Raw genomic sequence first — 23328 nt, forward strand, 5'->3', positions numbered from 1 at the left:
GGGTGTGATTTTTCTAGTACAGTGAAAAAGGAAGGCAGTCCCCACACTGTTTCTCGAGCTCCCAGGTAACTTTATTGAAGACTGCAATTTCTAGTACATCACATGAGTGTAACTTGAAATAAAAAATAAAAAAAAGAAGATCTGATCTGATCTAAGCAGTGAATTCGTCAGGTATGACGAAGACCCACACGAATCGAAACGTTGTTACCAATAAAGAACTTTCCCTGGGAGCAGTGAAACAGTGTGCGGACATCCCTTCCTTTTCATATAATAATATTTGACCAGGTGTATAGGGCCTACCTTACTAGCCTGGCTAATAAGCCAGACCGAATCAGCCGTTGGCAAAAAAAATTGCCTGCCGGCGGATTACGGTCTGGAGAGGCTCAATTGTACGCCCATTTCCTACACCAGAGAACTGGTGTGGCCAATCGGGACACGGTATGCTATATGGGCGTGCTTTGGTACAGTGAGAAAATGTTTGAACCCGCCCCCCGGGAAACAAGATCCATACACAGCATCTCCAGACTCAAATACCACACGACTATTAGCCAGGCTACTACCTTACTGGCTCAAGTAGTGGGGTTAGTTGACTACTTTGTCCACCATTGGTTCTAGAACACATACATACAGTATATTTGACTTGGACAACATTATCTGTATATATTCATTCAATACAAAACGTGTAAAATAAATGTATCACCTGTATTACCTGAATATGGAATAAAGCTGCCGTAATTAATGCTGGTACATGTTATTTTGCATTTGACTTCAGCTGAAATCTGTGTCATACAACGAAAATAGCACGTTGAAGTTTGGGTTTGGGGTTAACGACAGCAAGCAGTGGAAAGATAGCATGTGGTGGAGGTTAGGATGCCGCAAATATAGGAACATTAAGGGGGTCATTGATACAGACCACGAGAGAGAGTGTGTGAGTGAGAGAGATAACAACCTGAGTGAGATGAGTCACGGATTGATTAAAGCCGGCACTTTTCTGTTTCGACACACTCCGGTCTCACGTTGCCGCAGGAACTCACATCTTAACATCTGAACTTACATCCTCTCTAAACCATGGTAAGTCATGATACATTATACTATTAAAAATAGTAAATTTTACATTTTCTCAAACACATCTCAAACAAGTTGTCATCTCACTTGTGGTTACAAGTAATATAGCCTACTGTACTTAGGATATTCTTTAGGTTTGGTGTCATTCGGGTAGATTTACATTTTCAGTACTACAGTTAGTTTATTTATCTCAGTCATGTTTAAACAATGCAGTTGAACATACAGAATGAGGGTTACGAATTTTACAGTTGGACTGAAAAGGTTTGGGCTGAAGCCGAAGCTTATTATGCCCACCTTACACCGGGGCTCCACCGGGCGCGTCAGCGTCGCGTCTCCGTCACCGTCAGGGAATGTTCCCTTTTTCACACAACGGAGACGCAACACGTCCGGTGGAGCCCTGGCGTTATAGTGGTTATGTTCACAGTGCTATAGTCTGTACTGGCACTGTGTGGTTATGTACTCAAGTCAAGTACAGTGGTTCCCAAACGTTTTAGCCCGTGACCCAAAAGATACATTTGATGTTTCCCCTGTGACCCAAACTAATGACAATAGCAGATCTACAATTGCAATGTGCAGCATTTCGGCGCAGCGTGAGCTGTTTTCATTGTGGGCTATCTTCACTTCCGCTTAAATGTTACATTTGTGGAATATATATATTTTTTAAATTGTTCATTTATGAGATTCTTTTGAAAAAAGGTTTGAATTTCTCTTTAGTGTATGAAAACATTTTTCTTTTTTCTATTATTAAATATTTTATTATTAAACCTCCTTATCTTTTCACAGGAAATTCAGCAGCTCTTCATCTTCCTTTTTCTACATCTCTCCATCGTTCTTTCTGTCAGATCTCCTCCATGCAATAGTGAAAATGAGTATGGCTGGCCAATAAACAATCCCACACGCTGCTGTAACAAGTGCAAACCAGGTAATGGCTCGAAAAGTATACAGCTTTACCGGCACAGGATAAACTTTTGCCATTGTCTTAGTATGTGGTCAGGTATAACTGTCTATTTGTACAAAGCAGCCGTTGAAACAAACACAGATGCTAGTATAGTTATCCTCAAATAGTCAATAGTCCTCAATGTAAGCCAGGTGTACTGATGGTGCTGGTATAGAGTGGACGAACAGATACAGTAGATCAGAGATAGATACAATAGACTGCTATTAATTTATGACACCCCATCGTTAAATGTACAGTCAGTGACCATTGTGTGTATTCCAGGGGAGTACCGGGTTAAGCGCTGCTCAACCAGAACCACTGAGGACACTCAGTGTAAAAGATGTGAAGGTGGAATGTACACAGAGACCTTCAATGTTGAGCCCAGCTGTGAATACTGTCACAACTGCAACATGACCAGTAAGTAGGCCTAAGTGTGTGTATGTGTGTGTGTGTGTGTGTGTGTGTGTGTGTGTGTGTGTGTGTGTGTGTGTGTGTGTGTGTGTGTGTGTGTGTGTGTGTGTGTGATATTGATGGCTTCTCCACAATCTATAATCAAATTCCTGTGTATACCCACCCGACCCTTACGGGGGATAGTTGATGGGTTGAAACAGCAAAAGAGATAAACATTGGCAATTATGAAAGATAGAAATGTCACAATGTTATTGCTTGGTGGTATTGCTCACTATGCTTATAGGGCTCTGCTTTTGCTACAGGGGAGCAATACAAATAAATGTAAAGGTCAGGAAGGAACCGGGGATATACACACACTGTATGATAGATGAAAATGTTTTGGTCTGCTTTGATTAGCCAAAGTCATGACTTCATCATATATGACTAATCATCTGTAGCTATAAATGTCAGGTGTCTGCTAGTACCGGTATGTAGCTGAATGAGGTGTTTAATTGTGATATAATTATCATATTATATAATGAATTAAATTATTATCACAAGACATTGTTAACAAAGTTTGCACTCAGTTAAAACACTGAAGATTTCACTCATGCTGATTGTTGCCACAATTTGCCACAATCTACCCCCAATTTGCATGACTTGATCTTCTAGTTTCCCAAAAATCAAGTAACCCATAAAGTCATCAAATAAAAAATCAATCCATTTCTCAAAACAAGAGAAAGAATTTATATTTCTCACCCAACCTTCAAGTCAGGAGGCCTCAGATTCCCTTTTGTCCAAAAGCTCTGAATGAATTCAGAGCTATAAACCCTCAGAAAGGTTCCTTGACCAAACTTTTCTTCTTCAGATCTCAAAGTTTTCCGGCGCAACTACTGATTCTGGTTTAGTATAGAGTATGCACGTGACATCATCATCAAACCCGGAAGTTATGCAGGAATGCCTACAGAGTGGCAAAAAACTACTTTCTGGCCTTGACAACCCATACATCCAAACATAAAAGTCCTGTCTGATTGCATTAAACAACGTTAAACAATGTTAAACTCACTTTGCATGTTGCTTTGCCACTCGCTTTGCCACTCGATGTGCCATTCACTTTAAGCATGCGCATACCCTCTATTAGACTTAAAAGAGTGTCTTCCACCAAGTACTTTTTTTAATACCTAAAATGGAACCCCTGGGAGCCTCACTTCCTGTACTTTTATAGATGTTCCTGGTACCTCACTTCCTGGAACTATTGCTATGCTTTTTCCCCACAGCTCCCCCTATGATCAAACCTTGTGAACAGAACTATATACACAAAACAAAACATATTTTCCATACACTACATTTGGGGGTCTCAGGTCTCGTGCTTTGGGGTGTTAATTGCACAGAATTCCGGCAGGATTTCTCCAGGCCTCATTCTCCAACGAATGAGGCCATCATATAGTTTTGAGGCTTCTGTAACTTCTGTTCACCTTTCAATGAGATTAGTCTGAGGGGGCATTGGACAGCATTGGAGTTCATGTTCATCTTTTTGGGCAAAATGACTCCACATGGATCCGCATATATATATATATATATATATATATAGTAACTTTGTTTTCTTTTCTAAAATGGCATGGCAGCATCTTTGAAATGAGCTATGCAAATTGGATGGAGACAGAATTAAACTATTTGTGATCCGCTAAAGTTCCCCGGTACAACAGGTGATACCTGACTGTTCTTGAGTTTCTGTTTTAGAGTTAATGCTGAAATGTTCTATCAAACTAAAATATAGATGGTAATATAAACATCTTAGTGAGATCAAACCAGGCTCTCCGTGTGTCATGTCCTATTGTGTGACTGCCATGTGCACTTATGTTACGAAAATCTCTTTTTAAGAAATACGTGCATACATTTGTGTACTTTGATTTGTGTGTCTTGATCACACACCTTCAACAATCTACTACATTACTAATACGGTAATATATTTAAATGACCGTTGTGTGTTTTTGTTCTTGCAGATATGGCATATAGGACACAGTGTGATATCAATCGTAATTCAAAGTGCCAATGTAAGACTGGCTATCGATGCACAGGATCACCTTGTTTGGATTGTGAGCCAATGCCCGCCACACCCAGACCCACTGACACCACTGCAGGTACAGTTACTGTATGTCTTACATATTCGGCAAAGTAAATCAGTGACACCAGTGAGAAGGTATAGTTGTAGTAGTTAGAGGGAGAGAATGAGGAATTTGTACACACTTTAGCACAATAATATAATTTGATATGAAATTGTCTCGCTCAATGTCACCATAGTCAACACATGAAAGAGTTGGCTGGCCATTTATTTGCTCCACTTAACAAGTCTCCATCTTCCACCCTGCAGTCACCAAGTCCAAAACTACACGCAGAGAAGTCGACAGAAAGGTCACAACACTTGGAAAAATCACCACAACTGAACAAGTCACCACACCCACTGCACCCACGGGTATGATTAAAAAAAAGCAACATACATTTTTAAGGTTATCTTAATCTTTCCAAAGTGGAAACAACTGTCTCCCTTGCTCAATGATGCACTCTTATAACTTCTTATATTCCATGTTAAAAAAATAAATAAAGATGTGCAAACACAAATGATAATCTCACCTTTTTACATACAGTACGTTCAATGTATTACATTTCACTCATTTTCGGACTCCTGTAGACATTATATGGATAGTGGTGTCTGGTGGAGTCCTTACTATGACCATAGTACTTATTGTCATCACAACGAGCAAGTCCTTTCTACGTTGGATCAGGTCAAATGGTCAGTCCCACTGTTTATTATCTCTCTATCCACCCAACTGTCTGTTATGTGTTATTTATCTGTTTTACCTATCCTAATGTGCTCGATACACATTTACATTTTAAATCATCGTTATATCAAATATCAGTATATCAATGAATTTGATCTAATACCGCCAAACACCTTCTTCACCCCTGCAAACAACCCCCCCCCCCCCCCAACAGTCTTCTGTTCTCCCCAGAAGACAGATGCCATTTCACTCACAGAGGATGAAGACGACGTACCTATGCCTGTTCAGGAAATGTGCGGCAAATGTGACCAACCCATTGCCATTGACGTCGACACCACATCATTGAACAGTTGTATCATGAAAGCGTGTGAAGTAGAGCACAGGAAGCAGTGAGCACCATTTAGCGGTTGAGGATGTCGCTCTGAGAAAATGAGACGTTATTATTAAAGAGTACTTTGGTATCGCATACATTATCCTTATCCTGATACATGTCCTATGGTACATAATAATGTTGAAAATGTTATACTTCTTTGTTACAGCGTATGTCGTGTGTGTACATTTAGTAGTATTACCCCAAATTTGCATGACTTGATCTTCTAGTTTCCGAAAATCAAGTAACCCATAAAGTCAATAAGTCATCAAATACAAAATCAATCCATTTCTCAAAACAGGAGAAAGAATTTATATTTCTCACCCAACCTTCGAGGCCTCAGATTCCCTTGTCCAAAAGCTCTGAATGAATTCCGAGCTATAAACCCTCAGAAAGGTTCCTTGACCAAACTTTTCTTCTTCAGATCTCAAAGTTTTCCGGCGCAACTACTGATTCTGGTTTAGTATAGAGTATGCACGTGACATCATCATCAAACCCGGAAGTTATGCAGGAATGCCTACCGAGTGGCAAAAACTACTTTCTGGCCTTGACAACCCATACATCCAAACATAAAAGTCCTGTCTGATTGCATTAAACAACGTTAAACAATGTTAAACTCACTTTGCATGTTGCTTTGCCACTCGCTTTGCCACTCGATGTGCCATTCACTTTAAGCATGCGCATACCCTCTATTAGACTTAAAAGAGTGTCTTCCACCAAGTACTTTTTTTAATACCTAAAATGGAACCCCTGGGAGCCTCACTTCCTGTACTTTTATAGATGTTCCTGGTACCTCACTTCCTGGAACTATTGCTATGCTTTTTCCCCACAGCTCCCCCTATGATCAAACCTTGTGAACAGAACTATATACACAAAACAAAACATATTTTCCATACACTACATTTGGGGGTCTCAGGTCTCGTGCTTTGGGGTGTTAATTGCACAGAATTCCGGCAGGATTTCTCCAGGCCTCATTCTCCAACGAATGAGGCCATCATATAGTTTTGAGGGTTCTGTAACTTCTGTTCACCTTTCAATGAGATTAGTCTGAGGGGGCATTGGACAGCATTGGAGTTCATGTTCATCTTTTTGGGCAAAATGACTCCACATGGATCCGCTTATATATATATATATATATATATATATATATATATATATATATATATAGTAACTTTGTTTTCTTTTCTAAAATGGCATGGCAGCATCTTTGAAATGAGCTATGCAAATTGGATGGAGACAGAATTAAACTATTTGTGATCCGCTAAAGTTCCCCGGTACAACAGGTGATACCTGACTGTTCTTGAGTTTCTGTTTTAGAGTTAATGCTGAAATGTTCTATCAAACTAAAATATAGATGGTAATATAAACATCTTAGTGAGATCAAACCAGGCTCTCCGTGTGTCATGTCCTATTGTGTGACTCAGCTGCCATGTGCACTCATGTTAAGAAAATCTCTTTTTAAGAAATATGTTGAGAATTTCCTCAGGCAATACAAATGGCAGCCTCTGGTGGATGAGGAAGGAGGAGAGACCCGCACACTGCCACTTGCTGGTTCAAGAACTTTATTTTAAAGAGTCATATAGCAACGTTTCCGCCTTTCGGCCTTCTTCAGGCATAGTTTGAGAATAGGCTGACATTCATTAAATACACAACAGTAGGTTTAGACAACCAATCAAATTGTATATAGTAATCATTCATCAGATAGCAGCTGTGAAGAACCCAGTCATGTGACTTAAAGGTGCAGTACTTCTGTAGAACATTCCTAGTATATTATTGAAAGTCACCAATTACAATAATACAGGGAATAATATATAAGTCATGCCATAATACATAAGGAAATCAACATGCAATTAATTAATAAGTAAATAAATGTCAAAAGAAAGTCCATACTCAAACAAGAGTGGACATAATGGATAGAAAAGAAGACACATGGTGCTTTTAGTACCCCACTGGACATGAAGTTCAAATCAATGATATAATAAATACAGTTTATGGATTACAGCATAACATTTAATAATAGCTCATCATTCAACCCTTTCGGGTAGAGGGTTTGCAATGTGTGTATCCAGTACGCTTCGCGTTGAGCAGGACATCATGGTTACCACCTCTGGCTGGTAGTTTGACTTGTTCTATACCAATAAAGCGAAAAGTGGAGATGTCATGTTTAAGATCATTGAAATGAATGGCAACAGGATATTCAAGGTCATTTCTTCGAATAGAGCTCTTATGTTCGCTCATTCTCTGTTTTAACTGTCTAGTAGTTTTCCCAATATATGCTAAACCACAAGGACATTTGATCATGTATACCACATGGGTTGAGACACAAGTTATAATGCTGTTAATCTTGAACTTCTTGCCAGTATGGGGTGCCCTCTTTGGGTAAACTTGACTTTCATCTCTGACGATTTGTCAATAAAATCCTCAGTGGAGGAACAAACACGTCTCAGTCTATAAAACTGACTAATGGGCAGGGACTTGATGAGAGCAGGGGGGTGATTGCTAGTGGCCAATAATAGAGTATTTCGATCAGTTTCTTTCTGATATAGGGTGGTCGACAGATTGCCATCATTTAACTTTATCCACATATCTAGAAAGTGTACCCGGGACTGACTACATTCCATAGTGAACTTTAGATTAGAGTCAAAACTATTTAGTAATGTTACAAAGTGTTGGACTTCATCTGAATTACCTTTAAATACACAGAAAATGTCATCAATGTATCGATACCATTTAATAATGTTTTGTTGGTATATGTTCTTTGTAGAGTCATAAACACACTTTTCCTCAAAATGCCCTCTGGTGGACAAAACCATTCACAACTCAACTCCCCTTCCACCACCACAACTGCACCAATCACCCACAGGTGTCTGCCATCAGCACTCTGGGCTGATTGCCATTGTCAGCTCAGGTGTGCTCCCCTACAAACACTCACTCCACACACAGTTCACTCACACAGCTCTCCACTCCAGACCCAAGCGTCACTGACAAAATGTAAGCTCTTGTTTATTGTATTGTTTACTTACTATATTATGTTTTGAGTTATATGTTTTTGAGTTAATTGATCTATTGCAATACCTGACTTTATTGTTTAAATGCCAAATATTGATATGCTCCGTTTTTCTGTCTTTCTGTGTCAGAACCATGGTTTCTGGAATGTGGAAATAAATACAACCATCACCCTGAAATAAAGTCAATGTCATGTCTTTAATCTGAACATTTTTGGGTGGTCCGCAATCTCACTGAACAACGAACTTTAAATATAAAATAAAATACGTGCATACATTTGTGTACATGAAGGAACTTTGATTTGTGTGTCTTGATCACACACCTTCAACAATCTACTACATTACTAATACGGTAATATTTAAATGACCGTTGTGTGTTTTTGTTCTTGCAGATATGGAATATAGGACACAGTGTGATATCAATCGTAATTCAAAGTGCCAATGTAAGACTGGCTATCGATGCACAGGATCACCTTGTTTGGATTGTGAGCCAATGCCCGCCAGACCCACTGACACCACTGCAGGTACAGTTATGTCTTACATATTCGGCAAAGTAAATCAGTGACACCAGTGAGAAGGTGTAGTAGTTAGAGGGAGAGAATGAGGAATTTGTACACACTTTAGCACAATAATATAATTTGATATGAAATTGTCTCACTCAATGTCACCATAGTCAACACATGAAAGAGTTGGCTGGCCATTTATTTGCTCCACTTAACAAGTCTCCATCTTCCACCCTGCAGTCACCAAGTCCAAAACTACACGCAGAGAAGTCGACAAAGGTCACAACACTTGGAAAAATCACCACAACTGAACAAGTCACCACACCCACTGCACCCACAGGTATGATTAAAAAAAAAAGCAACATACATTTTTAAGGTTATCTTAATCTTTCCAAAGTGGAAACAACTGTCTCCCTTGCTCAATGATGCACTCTTATAACTTATTATATTCCATGTTAAAAAAATAAATATAGATGTGCAAGTTAAACATATCAACACAAATGATAATCTCACCTTTTTACATACAGTACGTTCAATGTATTACATTTCACTCATTTTCGGACTCCTGTAGACATTATGTGGATAGTGGTGTCTGGTGGAGTCCTTGCTATGACCATAGTACTTATTGTCATAGCAACGAGCAAGTCCTTTCTACGATGGAGCAGGTCAGTTTGTCTCTTATCTCTCTCTATCCACCCAACTGTCTTATGTGTTATTTATCTGTTTTACCTATCCTAATGTGCTCGATACACATTTACATTTTAAATCAAATATCAGTATATCAATGAATTTGATCTAATACCGCCAAACACCTTCTTCACCCCTGCAAACACCCCCCCCCCCAAACAGTCTTCTGTTCTCCCCAGAAGACAGATGCCATTTCACTCACAGAGGATGAAGAAGACGTACCTATGCCTGTTCAGGAAATGTGCGGCAAATGTGACCAACCCATTGATGTCGACGCCACATCATTGAACAGCTATCATGAAAGCGTGTGAAGTAGAGCACAGGAAGCAGTTTAGCGGTTGTGGATGTCGCTCTGAGAAAATTAGACGTTATTATTAAAGAGTACTTTGGTATCGCATACATTATCCTGATACATGTCCTATGGTACATGATAATGTTGAACATTTTATACTTCTTTGTTACAGCGTATGTGTGTGTGTGTACATGTATGTTATCTTTCTAAATGCCCCTACTTTTGTAAAGCATTTCATACTGTAGGTCTACTGTGTAAGTACTATAGACAGACAGAAGCTACTATATCAGCTATGTTAAAAAAATCACACCCGTGTGAACTGAGTGGTGTAAGGTTTTATATAGCATGATCAGCTGTGGTCTGATGTAATGTCTGACGTAATGAAATCACACAAAATATGTTAAGTAAAAAAAGCTATCATTTTTGATAAACGTATGTATCACACCCGGATGTGATCTCACAACTGGCTTTTTTTGCGCAGAGAAAATGACCACGGTTGCTACGGTCATCCAGTTCACCCGGGTGTGATTTAATTACGTCAGAAATTATTTTGAACATAGCAACCATGGTCATTTTTTTATGCACACAAAAGCCAGTTGTAGGAGTGTTTTACACCACTCAAAAATACATTAACTTTTCAGGAAATACTACTAATTATATTCTTCTTGGTAAATTAGCATGCTGAAGCCATGTGCCCACCTCTGAGATGCAGAGCGAGTAGACAGAAACAATGGCAATCATACAGTACAGACTATTAGTGATCATTTTATGAACATTATGGTCGACAACGAGGGAAGCATAAAGCTGTGCATATAATATGTAGATAGTGATTTAAATGTCTGTGTGTATGTAAGTTAAATGATGTTGTGATATGATTATGATACTCTGTATTGGGTCATTGCAGATAGAGTGGCATACACACATACTGTATACACATCCTTATTACAATAGTTGTTCTTGCTTACTGTAAATCGCTCTGGATTAAGAGCGTCTGCTAAACACCAATTGTAAAGTTTAGATCATCACTTTGCAACTCAACTAACGTTTGTTTGTACGGTATCTCTTTCATTCCTTGTGCATACGTTTGCGTTTCAGGCACTCAGGTGACACTCTCATCTGAAGTGTCTCAACATGACTAGAGGGTTTCAGTATCTGTACAAATGTGACACTTGAACGGGACAATGGGCTGGCTGATGATGATGCAGGAATTGGACCCGTGAACGTCGCGTTACCGAGCCTCTCCTGCAGGGGTCATCAATATGTCCGTGCATGGACAAATGTGTCCTTGGCAAAAAGAAAATATTGTGTTCTTACATACCATTATAAATGTTCTCATTTTGATCATGAGACCTTAGTGAATGTCTCCAGGTTTTCTTCAGAATAATCTATGACAGTGATTTGCTACAGTACGACATGTTAGGAGTCCACTAGAACAGTGGTTCTCAAAATGTTTATTTTCAATGACCCCCATAACTCTATTTTTAACACTATTTTACACACCTGTAATGGTCTATTTGGACTACACCTTCAAGGAACCCCAAAGGTCCCTTTTGACCCACTTTTAGAAGCACTGCACTAGTATACATTAAGGGCAGGCTCTTTGTGTGTTTCTGGTAAACAAAAAAAATGTCCATGGCAAAAATATAATTTTGACAAAAATGTCCAACGCAAGCCAGCATGGTGATAAACCTGTCCCTGTCCTGGCCATCCTGCCCCAGTCCTTCTATATGTTCCCTATACCTGGGATCCTTGTTTAGGACAACCCTGGCTATCTGAGCCTTGTTCAGCTGCTATAGGAACATAACACCAGCACTGTATGTCTCCTGGGATCCTTTGTGTTCCTCACAGCACCTCCTCTTTAGACATGTGGCAGTCCTTCCCCTGTTCCTGGGAGGGGAAGAACGCGCTGTCTGTCCCTCCGCTCCCGGCCTCTTCCTGGGAGAGATGGACGACGCTAGGGAGGTGCAGGGTGCTGGATGAAATACTGGGCCTCTTCTTCCCCCTCCCTCCTCCTCCTCCTCCTCCTCCTGTTTCATGTGTTCCCCATGCCCTCTCTTCTGGCTCTCTCTCGTCCCTTCGCCCTTGCCAGGAAACTGACTGAGCAAGCTGAAGACGACCGTCTCTGCATTATGGACATGGATGGAACCTGAGGGAGAGAAAGAATGAAGAGAGAGACATAATTAGAGGGAGGGAGAGAGGGATAGTACAGACAAGACATGAATAAAGCAATAAAACATTGTGAGCTTGTAAATCATCTATTAACGACTGAATAAAATAGCAATTAAATGGTTAACTAATAAAGAGTAATACATTTAAAACATATTTTTATATATTTTAGTCATCAGTACCCATATTTGTTGCAAAAGGGAATGGCTGCTGCTTAACACCGGAGGTATCCCTGAGGCGTGTTTTCCGAGTGGAACCATCTCTCTCTCCCTAAACGAAAGGTTGATGAATCAGTTTGGGGCAGGTAATAACGAACACACGAATGTAATGAGCTAGAAATACACAGATTCATTCACTTACCTTATTACATAGCTTCACAATAGCTGAAAAAGAGAAAAAAAGATTCAGTGTTATGAGGAAATTCCATTACGGCCGGATGTGAGGGATTATGTTTTCACTTCCGTGAGTCCGTCTGTCCGTCAGTCCGTCTGTCTGTGAACTGCTAATCTCAGGCAATCGGGGTGGCAGTGACTCAGGGTAGAGTTGCCGGTTGGGAACCGGAAGGTTCCCAGCTCGATCCCTGTGGGCTCCCCTTGAGTTCGTGTCGAAGTGTCCTTGAGCAAGACTCGTGCCTTGCATGGTTTCCTCCGCCATCGGTGTATGAATGTGTGTGTGAATGGGTGAATGTAATGCACTATGCATCTATGTAAAGCGCCTTGGATAAAGGTGCTATATAAATGCACCATATACCATACCATATAGGCACCACTGGATCAATTGGCGTAAAACTATGCACACATACTCCTAGTATGCCAACGAAGAACCTCCACTCTAGATTTTTTTAAATGGGTCTCATAGTGACAACATAAATCCTGGTGGAAACTATAAAAGGGGTGCTCAGTGGGAGAATTTCTGAAATAAGACGCCATGTGGATCTCCAGGTTTCGGAGATTACGGAACTCATACATTTGAATATTTCAGTTCCTTGAGGCCTATTCATAAGGCATCTCTGCTTTGATGGACAGTGAATAACAACACAGGCCATATACTACACACAATAACAACACAGGCCATATACTACACACAATAACAACACAGGCCATATACTACACCGGAGCCATTTGGACTAGGCCTTTGCACTGTAACTGGCTCATAGCCACCAGGGTGGCCTTGGAAACAGTCGTTTACCTCGCTTGAAGCACATTTCGTCTCCTGGGTGACAGACACAGTACAGGATAAACAGGGCTATGAATCCCAAAGCCACGACGGGACATAGAATGACTGCCAGTTGGCCATTAGTGTTATCTGAGGGACAGAGAGAGAGAGAGATACAGAGACAGAGACAGAGGGGGAGGGGATATTTAAACCTTACTGACATTTGTTTTCATTTTATGTTCATGGCATCATACTCATTAATGTGCACTAATACAAAATACAATGTACATTGTATGTAATAATGTATCTTCTCACACATATATACGCACACACACAGCACACTCACCTGTGTTGTGTTGTGTATTATTCTTCGCCATTATTTCTGCCACTGGTTTAGATGTACATCTGTGTGAGAAGATTGATATTAAACATCTGCTTAAATACACATTAAGACCTATAAAAATGAAACGTGTATAAGACTAATTCATAAAATATACTGTACATAATCTGAATGCAACGTTTTGTTTGTGCCAATTAAAATCCCTTTAATTACAGAAGCTTTATTGTGCAGGGATACGGTGACAACCATTTTAGCTACAAATGACACAGTTTACTGTAACACATTTGTGACATTTAGAAAAATGCAGTACAGGAACATACAATAGGCCTACAAATAACCTACATTGCACATGCATATACGCTCAGATTACTGAGAGTATAAGGCATGTACTCAAAAGCAGGGCGGGATTTTATTCCATAACGCAACTGTGTAAACTGTATGAGCCCTAGCGCCCTGATTCTGGGGTTGAACATTAACATTTCACAACGTGTCTCATTCTAGTGCATTCTGAGCTTGTAGGTGTGCTATTTATATCTTTTTTTTTTCTATAATTTTTATCCCACGATTTTGTAACCCAGTTTTTTCACCCAGTGCCAATTATCTAATGTAATCCTGGGTGCTACACTTCCTCTGCCAACCTGGGGGGGGCAGCGGACTGACCTCATGCCTCCTTCTATGCATGAGGAGTCCAAGCTGCTTCTTTTCAACTGACAGGGGGGAATTTCCCTGGCCGGACATAGCGTGTGGAAGGAACACGTTATTCCGACCAGTTCCTTTCCCCTCCATCAGGCGCCCCGGCTGGCCAGGGGAGGTAGTTTTAGAGACCAGGATTACTGCATGTTTTTGTGAGGGTACCTACCCTAGGGGACACGGGGAGAACATGCAAACTCCACACAGAAAGGCCCTTTCGCCAACCCCACCTCGGGTATGGGCACTGATGACGCGGAGGAGGGAACACGCCCCCAGCGCCCACAGCGTCCCCAGCGGGAATCGAACCCAGGACCTTCTAGCTGTGAGGCGACAGCACTACCGACTGTGCCACCGTGCCCCTCGTGCTATTTATATCTAAGATAATGTATTGTAGAGGGGAAATAGGAGTGGGCCGAGTATACCTAGCCGGTCCCAGGTCAACTATGGCATTAAGTGATATGAAACTATACACTACACCAACACACTGAGCAACTATAATGATTGATGAATGACTTGCTCTGAGACTATAAATTAACTACTGGTATCACATTTTAGCTCAGAAATGCTCGGCTTTGAACAACTGATAGTTTTGTCGAAAGGAGGGTATTAAAAAGAGGACATTAAAATATCTGTGGGTAAGAAATATAGTTTGGGAAGTAGGGGGCCGCCTAATATAGTCCCCTGGGGGGGGGGGGGGGGGGGGGGGGGGGAGTAGTAAGTACAGGACTCACTGTGGAGGTTGGCAGCGTTTGGTGGAAGTGCTTGAATGTTCTGTGGAAAGTGAAACTCTAGTCTGGAGGACTGTGATCCCAATCCCATCCGGTGCTAGTAGAAAACAGGAAAACCAACAGTCAGTCACATGACTCACTGTGTCCGTTATAGAACAAAAGAACATTCATAATCTTAGTCATCTCCTCATAAAACTGGAATGCCCTCCCCTTCCTTATTCTTCCTTATTCTTGAATCCTTACCGGATGTGATTGTCTTTGTCTCAGAGACCTTTTGCGCTCTCTTGCATTCTCGACAGTTTCCTGTGTGCGAGTCGGTGTCGATGCAATTGAAACCTGCTTCACAGACACACCTGAGGTTGGATGTTCTGTTGCATTCCTGCACCACCATCAGATGGAAATCTGAGACAGACAGAACAAAGTATTCAGTCTATGGGTGCAACAGGTAATCGAACAAATCAAATGAATCGATTATAAAAAAGAATGCATTTGAATAACAATCAAATTGGGAGAACATTTATTATTATATTTATTGGTTATACATATGCATGCACACACACACACACACACACACACACACACACACACACACACACACACACACACACACACACACACACACACACACACACACACACACACACACACACACACACACACACACACACACACACACACAGCAAATATAAAGATAATAAAAATGTATACTTTGTGGACTTATCTGTTCCTCCAACTTTATGATGCAATTATAAATACGGTAAAGTTTTTGTGACTGGTTAATAATGAATACAAATTTAAATACTACACTGCGCTGTATAGTATTTAAATATGTATTCATTATGTATAATTATTAACCGGCAACTCTACCCTGAGCCACTGCCACCCTGATTGCCTGAGATTAGCTGTTCACAGACAGACGGACTGACGGACAGACTGGCGGACTCACGGAAGTAATGAGAATAAAGTCGTTTTTACCCGGCATACAGTCTCTGGAGGCTGAGCAGTAGTGACAGCTAGTTTCACGATTCCACAATGCAGTGTAGGTATTATCACCACAGGGTACACACACCCAACAAGATGTCTGGTATTCACCTGAAGGAAAACAAATACTGTATAATCTTCAGAGTATGAATATGTAACACTTCATTCACATTCACTTGTACAACAGCAGTACTCCCCCCCCCCCCCCCCCCCCCACCCACCCCCTTTTTCCCCTCACCCTTTGTTTTTTCCCTTTTGCCTCTATGATTTTCTTTTGGCTATATAGAAGTGTATATTTGTACGTCTCTAAATGTTTTGATGAATTGAAAACGGTGGGCCCTATTGTAAACAAGTGTAATGCTTTTATGGTCCACTCACAGTTAACAGTTTTTGTATTGAGTCATGCTTGAAATGTACTGTAATTCTGCAAACTGTTAATAAATACTTCAATCAATCAATACAGTGATTGATATTTGTGACATCATGGCCTTTGACTCAATACACTTACTGTAAACTTACTTCAACTATTTTCATCTAATAGGTCCTCCTCACTATCATAAGGTACCGTTTTGGCCAGTCTCAGAGGAGGGCTGTGGACAGTAACTCGACTGCCAGTGACATCATCGATGGGGAATCCAAGCTGATTGAAACGGCAAGATTTCTATTCCTGGAAGGTTAGCATGCTATAATAAAAGCCAGTTCTCCCATTAATTTAACATGGAAATTTCCAAACCAAACCTACCTACAGTAGTGCCTACCAATGATGTCACTGGTAGGTATCTGAACTGTCCACAGCCCTCCTCATAAATGGTACCATATTGTATTATAATGAGCAGTAGTGAGGACCAATCTAGGTTGAAAATGGGTGAAGTGGTCCTTTAACCACATGGACCCTAGTTTAGGGGCGAACATTCAGTGAAAATAGCCGGTCTACAAGCTCACAACACATCGCAATGTGAGCTTGAAAATCTGCTTTTTTTATTTTATTTATTTTGTAAGATTTGTTTTGTGCTTTTCTGCCTTTATTGATAGATACAAGTGGAGAATGACAGGAAAGAGGGAGAGAGGGGGGGGGCGGGGAAGAGACACGCAGCAAAGGTCGTCATGAACGGGACTCGAACACGTGACGCGCTGTCAGGCCAGAGCCTATATGTGGCATGCGCCTGGACCACTGGGCCAGCGGGCGCCCGCAAAAATCTTTGTAAAGATATTTGGTTTAAAGGGGAAAAAGGCTGGGGCCTAATATAGCTCCCTTGTACTGTTCTACTTAATAACTCATAAGGGAAGCGGGTGAAGAGTTCAGTGTCACGCATCACTTCCTTTGGCTGCAGGAAACTGTGACTTCTCGGTTAAACAAGGTTCTCTGGCTGTATAGCCACCTGGCTCTCCTTCCACCTGCACACTAGTGCACAGTACAATCCTCAGTGTCTACAGTTAAACTCTGCATGCATTAGTGTGGGCATGCACACATCAATGTGACTTAAAATCATTTAACACGGCTCTCAACCTATTGCTTTGTATTTTCTCTTATTTACTCTTCCGGACACATTTCAGCAGTGTTCAAAGTTTTTTGTGGCACTTTTGTGATCTAGTATCAATAACTATAGGCCTACTATACTATATGAATATAAATAGGAGTATTGTGGTAGATCCATTCAGTCAAAGGCAGTGTTGGCAGTTGAGTGAAGAGCAATGCTTGGAACTGCAGCAGGCTGCATACTACTAATCAAGGATGTGGTTATTACAGTATGGAGCGCTGTGTGCAGCTTGCGTCGTTTTTCATCAAGACAGTGTGTGTGTGTGTCAAAAAACATACTGTAAGAGGTTCCTAAGATGAGACATCCTTGAAACAACTAGTCAAGCAACAGAAACTCTTGCAAACACTGAAATAGTAGACGGAGGCAGAGAGGACAAGAGGCAAACAAAAACAGCTATTTCTATTTTGCGTTTAGTCATACTTCTTTCCTGAAAAATCAGCATTATTCACTAACCGTTGATTCAGAATAACCTACGTCAAGGAAGTGAGTCAGACCAAGAAGAAAAATAGTCAGAAAAACAAGTTAGCCAGCAGATGGGCGATGGTGTTATTTCTTACCTGGTGGGCACAGTTTACACTCCCTGGAGTTCCTCTTAATCTGTAAACTCAATCAAACGGTTTCCGTATAATGTCAATGACATTAAAATGGCCTGTAGAACTCATGATACACAGCTCACCCTTATCCCATTAAATGTAATTAGATTTTAGCATTGGCTATTAAAAAAATAGCAGATATACAAGCTCATCTGCTATTTTTGAACATTTTAGAAAAATCTCTAAAGTGTGAGAACTACTGATTTTGAAGGCATTTGTAGAATCGGCCTCAGATCTTAATTAAACAATGAATTGTTAAATAAACAAGAATACTTCTAAACTGGTGGACTACAATTACAATAGAATGCTTGCCAAATATCCATCTATTATCTATCCATCTATCTAGCCATCCATCCACTGCCCTCTCTCTCATATACTACAGTATATATTGTATACTATATAGTCAATGTCTATACAAGTATAAGGGTGTGTGTGTGTGTGTGTGTGTGTGTACACACATACTGCATATATCCAGTCATTGTCTAAACAATTGCATGTATATGTTATAGTCTGTAAATATTATTTATTCCTTATTCTTTGAATGCAAATGACAAAAGATGCTATCATCCATTCGTGGTGAAGTAATTGAGTCAAAATACACAACGAGGGGAAAAGATTACCAGAGAAGAGGTGAGCCCCAGCTGTGCAGATAAAGTCAGGATAAGCACAACACATTGCACTGCAGCACCCATTATAGAAGACTGCACTGCATAGCCTATATACTCCTGTGAAAACAGTAAGTGGCAATGAAAGGCTACACAACCTTCTAGTATGCAATTTTGTGTGAGGAAACATACATAAGAAAGTGTTGTTTTACCTTGAGCTCCTGAAAACCTGCAACAAGTTATTCTGCTTGTATTGTTCAACTGTAATAAGTTCAAATGAAGTACCGGTACATGTGTTCAAGGTGTGGCCTACTATATCTCCCTCTCTTTTGTCAACCGCTCATCTGTGTCACTCTTCCTTCAGCTGTTCAGGTAACCGCTTCCTCTAAACATGTCCCATCCACCCACGCTACCATCGCAAGCCTAGAGCTTCTGACACGCCACTCCGTCAGACTCGAAACTCTTAACGTCTCAATCCACTGCAGAATCATGTGTTCACTTAATATTTTGACCTGAGATCAGATTCTAAAAATGTCTTCTACATCCTGACAGTTTTCTGAAAAAGCTATGTTTCTATGTCAGTCGTTAATGCTAACACCAGAAGGGGTTCCCGCCCAAAATGGGTTAAGAGTGCAAAAATGTACCCTCACAATGTCATTTTTAAGCTGTCCAACTTTAATGAACACTCAGAAATGTGCAGTGGACTTCCTGTGGTAGCAGCATACGTACTGTAAAACCTGAGTCAGACATGACTTCAGGGTCTGTCTGCGCAGAAATAGTGTAAAATGATCACATCGCATACTGCAGCTGTTTTGCTCTTTTGAAAGCAGTGGGATGAGAGAGTCAGAGAGACCAAAAATGAGTTATATCTTGTTTGACTTTCACACAGAACAAAAACACGAATCTCCAAAATCCACTACTTATCATATTGTCACCATCAAGTTTTATGACTGAAATACATTTGTGGGTCCATTTAGCTTTTAAATTATGTTCTTTTCCTGTTATGGAAAAAATGGATAAACAAAGCCCATGTATTTCAGTAAAACTTACTTTTAGAAATATTTGTTTAGTTCATTATAAACAGACTTCCTTTTCGCCCCTTTGCTATAGGCCTATGGTTGAAGTGTCTGTGTGTGTGTGTGTGTGTGTGTGTGCGTGCGTGCATGGGCCTATGTTCATTTGTGTTCAGTTGTGCATGTGGGGGGAGTGCGATACTATACAAACTACTGAAACTAAACTACAGTAGTATGTCAAATAAACAGTTACACAGATGACGGTATTGCTCAGCTCCATGTTTTATTCTTCCCCTCTCTTCAACACGACACATCTCTGCACTGAAGCTTTAGCCAAACCCGCTTTCATTTTGACGTGTTCAGGGATTCTGTCCAGTCACCATGGGGTTGGGTAGTCACTAAACACATGGCTCTACTGTACAGTAACCCCATTACATTAAGTTGCTAACTGACATCAGTTATTTATTTTAAATATCATTTCTTGTTGGATTACCTGTTGTTGAATTATGCATTATTCTTGTATTATAGATCACTTTGCAATGGTTGACTGTCGTGGCTGTAAGTGATGATAATAATGCAAGTCACATCACAGTCTAAATTACAATACATTTCACATTCTCCTTGATATATTGATTTGTTGCAAAATAGTCCAACGGTAACTGAAAGTAATCCAATCACTTTAATGAGCTTGAACCTTCTAGTGAATTACATTACTAATATTTCTCAGCAGATAAGCAGTAACTTGTGACAGGTTAACTTTCTTTTCTTTTGTTTAAAAAATAATTATCCTACGATTTGTGTAACCCATTTTTTTTTCACCCACTGTCAATGATTTTCTAATCTAATGTAATCCTGGGCGCTACACTCCTTCTGCCAACCTGGGGAGAGCAACGGACTGACCTCATGCATCCTTCAATAAGGAGTCCAAGCCACTTCTTTTCACCTGACAGGGGGGTGTTTCCCTGGTTGGACGTTGCTCGCCGTGGAAGGAACACGTTATTCCAACCAGTTCCTTTCCCCTCCATCAGGCTGGCCAGGGGGAGGCAGTATAGAGACCAGGATTACTGCATGTTTTTTGCACGGGTACCTACCCCAGGGGACAAGGGGAGAACATTCAAACTCCACACAGAAAGGCCCTTTTGCCGGGAATCGAACCTAGGACCTTCTAGCTGTGAGGCGACAGCGCCACAGACTGTGCCCCCAGTTAACTTTCAAAAGTAATCCTACCCAACCCTATACCAGCCACACACAAAAAAGCAATATTCCACATTCTATGCCAGGTCAAAGGCCTTGAATAACTAAAAGCAATATACACTCAAATTTGAAACAAGGCATTGTCTCTTTTCAGTAGTGTGGAAGTAAAGTAAAAAGAAACAAACAAAAACAAAAGAATCACCCAGAATTTCAGTTTCATTTGTGTAAGATCATGTACACACCAACTTAGTGTGCGACTGTGGAAGTACTTGTATTGCAGTCTTATTGCAGTCTATATACCCACAACCACATTGTTTACGCACACATTTTCAAAAGCTGTCATAGTAATTTTGCTAAGCATTTGCATGTCAATTTTCTTTTTACATTTTAGAGCTGTTTTTAAAAAGACTTTATACTTTGCAGCCACATACAGTATACAGTACCCATGAAGAAATGACTTATTGAAAGAGAGTTACCATGATTTAAGTGGATCCAGTTTTGAAGGCAATAATTGGCGCTCAAACACATTACATAACGGACAAGAGTCCCAGACTATAACAATCATATACTTTTGTATTCCTCACTTCATGTTGGACGGGCTTGCAAAGCAAAACATCTTTTCAAAAAGCACTCACTTTATAGAACACCCAAAAACATACACACTGGAACATGCATACATACAGAGACTCACTTTCTCTCAGCGCATGGAAATAAAACCGAAACAGGGTGCACCGTATTTCGCACTCTCCAACACCCTCCAGTTCAGTCGCAAGCAAAAAGAGCAGCACCAGCAGTTCCTGCATGGCACCTAGCTGACATGCACGCCATTTTAAGTCATCTTCAAAACCGCTGACCTCGTTTCTGCACCCAACGCTGTTCATCTCATATGCGGTAATGTGTTTATTGGACCTGGCTCACATATTGTTTTGCGAGTGTGAATTGTGATTTGTGCCCTGCTGTGCCCATATTTCCAATTTAGGATGCATCAAGTTTTAAGCAATCAGGTCCTTTGTTTTCTACACTAAAGTAATTACACAAAGCACTGAAGTGGTAACAGCAGCTGAAGCAACAGTAATACAGTTCACCTGAGCCAACCACAAAGACAAACGAACAAAATATGGACCAGCCTAGCCTACACTGAGACATTGTTAAAGAATAATTATCATGTAGTTCTGATGAGGGTATTCCTCTCTCAGTGAAATAGCGTTCACCAGCAGTATGTGTGGTAGTAATTAAAATAACCGTAGTAATTTGACAGGTTTGATGGTTAATAATTGAAGTAAAGCATCTCTAAGAATGTTAATGTAGTAAGTAAAAATGAGGTACATGTATCGTTCTCCTCTCCCTGTGACATGAAAGAGTTGAGGACATTGAAATATCGTAATAAATTCAAATGTCGTTAAACATTTAGTGTTAACAATCAGTATCAGTGCTGATTGTTTAGTAGGCCTATATGCTTTAGCTCTGCCCTCCCTTTATATGTGCAAACGTTCAGAAGCTCAAAAACTGGTGTAGTTACAGTATTATACAACAAGCACCATTGGTGAGATAGCGTTCGGCAGCACTATTTGTCATTGATTTTTAAGTGTTTTGCAGCAATTCATGGTTAATTCAGACTGCTTGTGTTCATTCATTTTGGCACTCGGCTGCTAACATTGTCTTCTCATAGCACTGTTTCATCTTCTCTTTCCGTTTTATTATTTCATTTATCCATGGTATGCTCAAAATTCACCTTTGCACAAATCTTCTGCCCTGCTCAGCCACCCACGGTGACAGCTCCTGACAGCTGCCTGGTGCCTGCTGTCTTTCTATGTGTATATGGCTGAGAATAAAATAACGTAAATTCATACACAGCAAAATCCTGAGCGTTGAATTAACTCTTACGACTACTAAAAGACACCCTCTCACTCTATGTGTCTAGTTTTGGCTGGCCTTCAGTATGATCACAGCAAAATCCAGAGGCTTAATTCAACTCAAATAGTGTAACAAGGGACTGACAAGCATCCATTTCTATATTTTCATTGTTAAATTAATACTCCAGATTTTGCTGTGGAGTACAGTATATCTATGATTGCCAAGTAAGTCTGTTACACAGAAAAGATAGGATAACTTACTTGGTGCTGGGGAGTACGCACCTATTGGTTCTTAACAATCAAACATCATTGAGCTTCACATGAGCAAGCACCAACAAGACTTAAGACTTCTGATAATATTAAACTTGTTTATCGTAACGAGAAAATCTGACTTAACCACATTAACACTAGCACCTCTATTTTGGGGCTGAACATTCAGCGAA

At 40.4% G+C, this 23328-nt stretch overlaps 2 protein-coding genes and 1 long non-coding RNA gene across 9 annotated transcripts in view; 1 reads left to right on the forward strand and 2 right to left on the reverse strand.

The window, feature by feature from the left end:
- The window catches only part of LOC306925676, a 29563-nt gene extending 25995 nt beyond the window's left edge, over positions 1-3568 (reverse strand). Inside the window, exon 1 of the long non-coding RNA XR_013790285.1 lies at positions 3459-3568. This is a non-coding gene — a long non-coding RNA (uncharacterized lncRNA). The remainder of the gene's footprint in view (positions 1-3458) is intronic.
- Positions 989-10217, forward strand: LOC306925675 (CD27 antigen). Of its 6 annotated transcripts, none has more exons than XR_013790282.1 (7): positions 989-1071; positions 1849-1987; positions 2285-2419; positions 4396-4533; positions 9291-9390; positions 9622-9715; positions 9900-10217. XR_013790282.1 is itself a non-coding variant. In XM_079504668.1 (7 exons), the coding sequence occupies exons 1-7, from the start codon at positions 1069-1071 to the stop codon at positions 5433-5435; spliced, it is 630 nt and encodes a 209-aa protein (XP_079360794.1). In that variant the 5' UTR covers positions 989-1068; the 3' UTR covers positions 5436-5500. The 6 variants fall into 6 exon arrangements, 3 of the variants coding, with proteins under 3 accessions (XP_079360794.1, XP_079360795.1, XP_079360793.1); XM_079504668.1 differs by lacking the exons at positions 9291-9390; positions 9622-9715; positions 9900-10217 and adding exons at positions 4764-4865; positions 5082-5187; positions 5429-5500; XM_079504669.1 differs by lacking the exon at positions 9622-9715.
- A 422-nt stretch (positions 10218-10639) lies between these two features.
- Positions 10640-16147, reverse strand: LOC306925674 (uncharacterized protein). 2 transcript variants are annotated; one of them, XM_079504665.1, is made up of 8 exons: positions 16084-16147; positions 15352-15510; positions 15112-15205; positions 13697-13755; positions 13384-13500; positions 12556-12578; positions 12378-12465; positions 10640-12175 (listed from the first exon to the last, which is right to left on the reverse strand). In XM_079504665.1, the coding sequence occupies exons 1-8, from the start codon at positions 16088-16090 to the stop codon at positions 11820-11822; spliced, it is 903 nt and encodes a 300-aa protein (XP_079360791.1). In that variant the 5' UTR covers positions 16091-16147; the 3' UTR covers positions 10640-11819. The 2 variants fall into 2 exon arrangements, with proteins under 2 accessions (XP_079360791.1, XP_079360792.1); XM_079504666.1 differs by lacking the exon at positions 13384-13500.
- Between the last annotated feature and the right edge of the window lie 7181 nt (positions 16148-23328).

Source organism: Electrona antarctica (genome assembly GCF_951216825.1).
Source record: "Electrona antarctica genome assembly, chromosome: 6".
NCBI lineage: Eukaryota > Metazoa > Chordata > Actinopteri > Myctophiformes > Myctophidae > Electrona > Electrona antarctica.

Coding starts and splice junctions, on each gene's coding strand:
- LOC306925675 (XM_079504667.1), top strand. Junction 2,420..4,395: donor TCACAACTGCAACATGACCA/GTAAGTAGGCCT, acceptor TTGTTCTTGCAG/ATATGGCATATAGGACACAG. Junction 4,534..4,763: donor ACCCACTGACACCACTGCAG/GTACAGTTACTG, acceptor TCCACCCTGCAG/TCACCAAGTCCAAAACTACA.
- LOC306925674 (XM_079504665.1), bottom strand. Junction 12,579..13,383: donor CGAAATGTGCTTCAAGCGAG/GTAAACGACTGT, acceptor TCTCTTTTTCAG/CTATTGTGAAGCTATGTAAT. Junction 12,466..12,555: donor TTGTGAAGCTATGTAATAAG/GTAAGTGAATGA, acceptor CCTTTCGTTTAG/GGAGAGAGAGATGGTTCCAC.